Source organism: Engraulis encrasicolus, chromosome 24, assembly GCF_034702125.1.
Source record: "Engraulis encrasicolus isolate BLACKSEA-1 chromosome 24, IST_EnEncr_1.0, whole genome shotgun sequence".
In the NCBI taxonomy this organism is placed as follows: domain Eukaryota; kingdom Metazoa; phylum Chordata; class Actinopteri; order Clupeiformes; family Engraulidae; genus Engraulis; species Engraulis encrasicolus.
This window is the reverse complement of record NC_085880.1, coordinates 23918765-23926264: the sequence shown is the minus strand read 5'-3', so window position 1 is coordinate 23926264 and position 7500 is coordinate 23918765. Positions and strand designations below refer to the sequence as shown.

Genomic DNA, 7500 nt, shown 5'->3' with positions numbered 1-7500 from the left:
TAAACTTTGAGGATGAAACGCATGGTAGGCTATCCTAGTTAGCTGCCATAGTCGTCCCATTGGGGCAATGAATAATGCTAGTAAGAGTCACAATGCTTAAAAGGCAAACCCTTCATGAAAAGGACATCATACGCAGTCGAAGTAAACTATTCATTTTTTTTAAAAAATATCTGCCACGGTGCAATGATATGGAAACGTCACTGCACTTTATACATTGTCTTACATTTTTTTTCTTTTCTGCCATCAGCAACAATTTTGGCTATTTATTTTTTAATCTCTCGCGCTGCGCTGCCACAGAATTGTTGACCGCTCGTGTACTTTTTTTGGAACACGGAAGAACAGGGATGACCCAAAACTAGGCTACTGATGAGTGAATGTTGTATCATACCGCCAATGGTGGAGTGTATAACTAAATCCGTACACCAAACACACCTCTCGTCCCCTTCTCATGACCAGGAGTGCTCTCGATTTGAGTTCAGTTGGAAAGTAAAAATTGTAAATTAATTGACATAAATTATACGGACGGAAATCCGTCCAAACGAAAATCCAGTTGACGGAATTCCGTCGTAGCGACGGAAAACTTTAATCCCTGGTAATGTAGGCATTAGTATAATACAGCACACTAACACGTTCACACCACACGGGGGCACCGGCTAGCTCTTGGGGACGGGCTCTGGGTCAGGAGTCAGATAGCGCATTGGTGTGGCTGCAGATAGGTGAGCATCAGGAGGCACCTGCTCGTACGCTGGGGCCTGCTTGGCTAACGTTGGAGCTCGTACACTCCACAGAAGATGCTCGGACTTTGGATTTTAGGAAGTAACTTTGGACTTGTAGGCCTGATATGGACCTTTTGCCTTTATGGAATATAGTGGGGGTTTTCCTCACACCTTTGAACGTCGGAGGAGAGCACAGATGGAGGACTCTCAGGCTTGAGCTGGCCGTCGAGTGGAAGACCTGTGTTTGAGCTGGTCCAGAGATCTCAGGAATGGTTGGTCACCCGTACACAGCATCCAGACATCAGATTTCTTACATGCACACACGGTCATGTTTTGAGGCATACACTTAGATTAAGGATGTAGTGTCAGGGGTAGATATTAACTTCTTAATACCATGAACCACCCTGCTGCAATGAATTTCTTCTCATTTCTGTGGTTAGATGTTAATCTATTTGAGAAGACTGAAATAATTGGCATCAGCAATCAATTAGGCATTTAGTGTCAGCTCCAGGGTTATGGACAGTACATGCTAACCAATTGAGGTCTGCAGACTACCTGAATATTGTTACTGACCAGGTTTTTCCATCAATGGATTTTTCTATGCTGATTACATGGGCATATTCCCAGGTTACAATGAAAGATTTCATTGGGATCAAATTTTGAAAGTGTGCTTCAGGGAACATGAGACATCATTTTCACACATGAATTGCCCACCACCGGGTCCAAACCTTAACCCTGTTGAGAATCTTTGGCATGTGCTGAATAAGGCTTTGCATAGCATTCAGACTCTACCATCATCAATCTTGTTGAAAAATGAATGCAACACTGAATGGAAATTAATGTTTTGACATGCCAACACTTATCGAAACAGCAAAAGTGTGCCATAACCAAAGATAAAGGTGCTTCAACAACATACAGTACTAGAGAGTGTGACCACGTTTTTGGTGGTGACTTCTTTTGGCCAGGCAGTGTATATGGTATGAGCAGGGCCGGACCAAGCCTTTATGGGGCCCTAAGCAAAATTTCATCCGGGGCCCCCCATACCCGATATAAAATGGCTCCAATGAGGAAAAAATGATGACTACGGAAACTAGAGAACAATTAATTTCTTCCTGGAACTTCACTGTTCATTGGGGAGCATTGGGGCACTTAGGGGCCCTAAGCCTCTGCATAGTTCGCTTAGGCCTTGAGCCGGCCTTGGGTATGAGGCACTGGCAATGCTCCAAGGTACCCTAACCCTAACGTACCTCCCAGTGGGTTCCCCACAGCCCTGGGACCAGGACCAATCACGCATCATAACTTTCGCCCTGGCCCTGCTCGCACATCTTGCTCCTTTTTTACCCCTGTCAACACTTCAACACTTCATGGCTCTACGCTCTACACTGTTTTTGAAGAGGAGACCAGTGCACATCAGGATTTTCTTTTGCGGTGATGGTTACGGGAAGCTTTCTTCTTCAAAGGGTGAATGAAACCGCACACTGTTCTTGCGGATGCCAATGAATTTATTGAGGCACAACCTTTCCGTTTACAATCTTTTTCAAGTTTTTGCCCCCCCTCTCCCTCTACACAGACATGGTACATATACTAGCCTCCTTCACACTGATGATAACACTTGTGTCACCCCAAGACAACAGGGCCACAGTGGGGATTGGTCCCTCAGGGACTGTTAAGTTTGGTTGGACCTCCATTGTGAAGTTGTCAGGCAGAGTTGTCTGGGGTTAAACCCACGCTTTTTCTCCCTTAATATGGCTACATTTCAATTTGTAATTCACAGGAAAAAGCAAATATATCATTCATTAAAAATGCGAGTGAATAATGTTAGCAACCAATTTATGGAGTGGTTATATGTTATTAAAGCAACAAACAAACAATCGCCTCTCTCAGTCGCCCCCCTGCAGTACCTCTGCGACAGCCTACATCGCACCGAAGCAAACTTCACACACGGATTGATGCCACTACTAATCTCACGCTAACACAACAGGGCCACAGTGGGGGACAGGTCCCTTAGGGGCTCTACACTCATCGACTGTTGAGTTCGTACTGGACCTCCATCGTAAAAAAGTTGTCGAGCAGCCGCCACTGACCAGGGGAGAAGTTAGGGAGCCCGGGGTTAAGCCCACATGTAGGCCCCGGTCGGTCGGTCCTGTCCTGTGATGAACGGCAGTGTGGGTGAGCTGAGACTGTGTGTATAGTAGCGCATGAGAGGTTGTGTGTGTGAGACACGCAGATGAGTGTCAATGGCACACGGCAATTCAAACAACTATAAAGCAAAGCTATGCATTCAGTGTGTGCACCCACATAAATGAGCCCTCACACAAACGCTTGTATGCATGTGTATGCACGCACGCACACGCACACACACGCGCGCGCACGCACACACACTCCAGAGGTACTATGGGGTATTATGAAAGACAAACATCTTTCAGCATATATCATGGGACTCGAACACAAAGCCAAAGCCACAGAACTGGAGACCTAGCCATGTAGCCAAGACTGGGCGCCAAGACTGCGAGGAGGGGAGCTTCACAAAGGGACACGTTATTTCTTTATTAAATCATGCCAACCACACATATGATGACAGCTGGCCCACTTTAGGGGGGAATTCATGAACCACTACGCCGTGACTCAAACACACAGCTTTGCCGTACAGGCTGGGAACTAATATCTCTCTCTCTCTCACACACACACACACACACACACACACACACACACACACACACACACACACACACACACACACACACACACACACACACACACACACACACACACACACACACACACACACACACACACACACACACACACACACACACACACACACACACACACGTATGCGCTCTCTCTCTCTCTCTCTCTCTCTCTCTCTCTCTCTCTCTCGCTCTCTCTCTCATGGCATAAGGCCACATGGGTCCTCTTTACAGTCCACAGTTGCACAGAGGCCTCTGGGACCCGTAAAGGCAGCAACTCAAGTGGGACGATGGTGTTCCAGGCTACATAGAGATTTCATGGATGACTGTCATGGATACTGAAATTACTGCTGTGTGCAATAACAGAACATAACAGAACATTCTATTCTGCTCTGTTCTAGGACCCATACGCAACATTGTATATCACTTTTCTTCAGGACATGGCAGCAGGATATGGGTATTTTTAAACAGCCACCACCAAAACGGGTCTGTGGTGCCATTCTCATGGCAATCCTGATGTGTGATTCTCACAAAAAATGCCAACTCCTGTAGCTGGACGGCTTTAGGGACAGTACAACTCAAGACCAGATTTCAGGCAACGACAGGGACTGATGTATGGGAGGTGGTGTTTGCGTGCGTGGAGTGGTATTTTGGGAAAGAACGACGCTTCTAGCACAAAGCGGTGTTTTGAAACAAATGGGCAGCTTACCGTGCATTTGCCATATCGACTGTATTTGCGGCCATTGTCCGATACTGTGTAGAGGTAAATAAAGTTGTCGTGAGATCCCACTGCCAGCAGGGTACCATCTGGAAAACAAGAGGGAGAAGAGAAGAATTAAGAACAAAAAAGTAAAATGGTGAAAACGGCATCGCAGAACAAAGAAAAGGAGAGCATGAGAGGAGAGAGAGAGAGCAGAAAGAGAAAATGAGACAGAGAAGGGGGGGGGGGGGCACTGAGAGGGAGAGAAAGACAGACAGGCTGTTTAGCACAGAAATTCCTTCTCAGCACTTTTGCGGAGCCAAAGTATGACAATAAGCCAGTGTAATGCCATCATGGTGAATAGAGTTACACACAGTCATGCCAGTCATGCTCGCAACAGCTTCACGCTAATGTCAAGTGAGCTACCGAGGATATTCTGTTGGAATGTGTGTGTGTGTGTGAGGTGTGTGTGTGTGTGTGTGTGTGTGTGTGTGTGTGTGTGTGTGTGTGTGTGTGTGTGTGTGTGTGAGTGAGAGTGTGTGTGTGTGTGTGTGAGAGAGAGAGCGTGTGCATGTGTGTGTGTGTGAGAAAGAGTGCGTGTGTGTTTGTGTTTGTGTGCAGGAATATGTGTGTGTGCTCTGAGACATATAATACACTGAAAGTGTATACCCATGACAATGCATGTGTGCGTATGCACATTGTGTTCTGTGCATGCGTACATGTGCGCGTTTACCACACTCACCTACTGAGTAGCGCATGACGGACAACTGTTCGTTGCCATCTGTGTGTATGGCCACCAAGTCTCGGTTCTCAGCATCCAGTGCGTACCACCTGGTAAACACGCACAAACGTACACACGTAAATATATGTGAACAAGTAATTCTTTGCTAATCAAATTAGAGAGTGAGAGCGAGAGAGAGATTGAGAGAGAGCGAGAGAGCGAGAGAGAGAGAGAGAGTGAGAGAGAGAGCGAGAGAGAGAGCGAGAGAGAAAGTGAGAGTGAAGGCGTTCTTACTTTCCAGACTTGGTGCCGATGGCCACCACAGCTCCGCTGGGATGGAAGTCTGCACAGTGGCCATGCACCTACAGCACAAAGACAACAAAACACAACTGAGAATTCACAGATGTGGCTACTGAATTCAACTTAATCATTCAAAATAGTTGTTTATTTTCAAGTGTAGCCTCTGTATTTGTGTGTTGTATTTAGGGTATCTGTGTGTGTGTGTGTGTGTGTGTGTGTGTGTGTGCGTGTGTGTGCGTGTGTGTGCGTGTGTGCGCGTGTGTGCGCGCGTGTGTGTGTGTGTGTGTGTGTGTGTGTGTGTGTGTGTGTGTGTGTGTGTGTGTGTGTGTGTGTGTGTAGACCTGTACTATATTTTGGATATCCATATTTGTGCCTGTGTGCATGTGCCTTATGCCCAGAAGTGTGCGTGCGTGCGCATGTCTGTGTGTGTGTGTGTGTACGAGTGTCTTACATCCAGCTGCCTGCTCCATTCCAGCGTGTGGTCCACAGCGTTCCAGAGACACACCTGGCTGTCCTGAGCACAGGTGAGGAAGGTATCCCTGAAGGGGTGGGTGGCCAGACCCCACAGCTCATCCGTGTGGCCCTGGGACAGAGACAAGGGACACGGGACACGTCAAAATACACATCCCGAATGATGAGGTCCATGCAGTACATGTGCTGTATATTCATTGAAATCTACTGTGTGTGTGTGTGTGTGTGTGTGTGTGTGTGTCTGTGTGTGTGTCTGTGTGTGTGTCTGTGTGTGTGTCTGTGTGTGTGTCTGTGTGTGTGTCTGTGTGTGTGTCTGTGTGTGTGTCTGTGTGTGTGTCTGTGTGTGTGTCTGTGTGTGTGTCTGTGTGTGTGTCTGTGTGTCTGTGTGTGTGTGTGTGTGTCTGTGTGCGTGTCTGTGTGCGTGTCTGTGTGCGTGTCTGTGTGTGTGTGTGTCTGTGTGTCTGTGTGTGTCTGTGTGTGTCTGTGTGTGTCTGTGTCTGTGTCTGTGTCTGTGTCTGTGTGCAAAATCTCTCATCCCATGATCCTATACACACACAAGCAAACACACACACACGTCTTTCCCAAAACGCGACATATACACCTACATCTTGAAAACTACTCAAAAGTGACATTAACCCAGCTTTTAGGATTTATCATTGACATGATAAATACTAACAAATAATCTTAAAATACATTTATGTAAATTGCATTGAAGGGCCTTTTATAGCCTTTTGGAAAAGAGGTCTTTGTACACACATAGTATGTCGTATGTACACACACTACACAGGCTTCTTTGCTCTCTCACATCCTCTTGTGGGAGGAATGAGAGGACTGGATGGAGTAAAACACACAGCCAGAAGGAGCAGCCACAGGGGAGAGAAATTACCCCTCTCTCCCTCTCTCTCTCTCTCTCTCTCTCTCTCTCTCTCTCTCTCTCTCTCCCTTTCTCTCTCTCCCTTTCTCTCTCTCTCCCTTTCTCTCTCTCTCTCTCTCTCTCTCTCTCTCTCTCTCTCTTTATATATCTCTCTCTCACACAGACACAGACACACAGACACACACACACACATTCATGTGTGTGCACGCATACCCACATGCATACACACAGAAAGAGAGAGCCAGACAGAGAGAGAGAGAAAGAAAGAGGGACATAGAGTGAGAGAACGAACGAGAGGGAGAGCGCGAGAGCGAGTGAGAGAGAGAAATATGCCTTCTGGCCCAATGCCACACACAGGCTCCCAAACCCACTCATGAAGACAAACACACACATCAGGGCATGGCACTGTGCCTCTGGATGCATGCCATGTACAGTGCCCTCCATAATTATTGGCACCCCTGGTTGAGATGTGTTAAAAGCCTTAAAATAAATTCAGTGTTTATTGCAGAAGAATACTGTCACACAGAAAATTGTAGGAAAATGTAGCCTTCAACTCAAATGAATTGTAAGAAAATAAAAAAATCCCTGACTAAAAAATAATTATTTTTCATTAAATCACCTGTTCCACAATTATTGGCACCCTTAACAATTCCCAGGAAATAAATATAATTGAAGCATTTCTGTCATTTCTACAGTAGTTTACAAAGTTTACCAGAGTATGTAGGAACATTTAATTAGTAATTCATCACTTCCTGTTTCCCTGGGGTATAAATATGACGTGACACCGAGGCCATTTCTCTTATCCACTCTTAAACATGGGAAAGACAAAGGAACACAGCATACAAGTGAGGCAGATGTGCGTCGACCTTCACAGGTCAGGCAGAGGCTACAAGAAGATTGCCACTCAACTGCAGCTGCCCATATCCACTGTGAGAGGAATAATTAAGAAGTTCAAAACAACTGGAACAGTGGTAAACAAGCCTGGACGAGGACCCAAGTTTATTTTGCCACCACGCACAGTGAGGAGG

General features: G+C 46.3%; 1 protein-coding gene across 3 annotated transcripts in view; it reads right to left on the bottom strand.

Moving 5' to 3' along the window:
- The window catches only part of LOC134441875 (echinoderm microtubule-associated protein-like 4), a 109269-nt gene that overhangs the window by 7843 nt on the left and 93926 nt on the right, over positions 1–7500 (bottom strand). For all 3 annotated transcript variants that reach the window (XM_063192296.1, XM_063192293.1, XM_063192294.1), the window contains exons 17-20: positions 5579–5710; positions 5122–5189; positions 4849–4937; positions 4116–4213 (exon numbers count right to left, since the gene is read on the bottom strand). In XM_063192296.1, coding sequence (XP_063048366.1) covers positions 4116–4213; positions 4849–4937; positions 5122–5189; positions 5579–5710 — 387 coding nt within the window. The remainder of the gene's footprint in view (positions 1–4115; positions 4214–4848; positions 4938–5121; positions 5190–5578; positions 5711–7500) is intronic.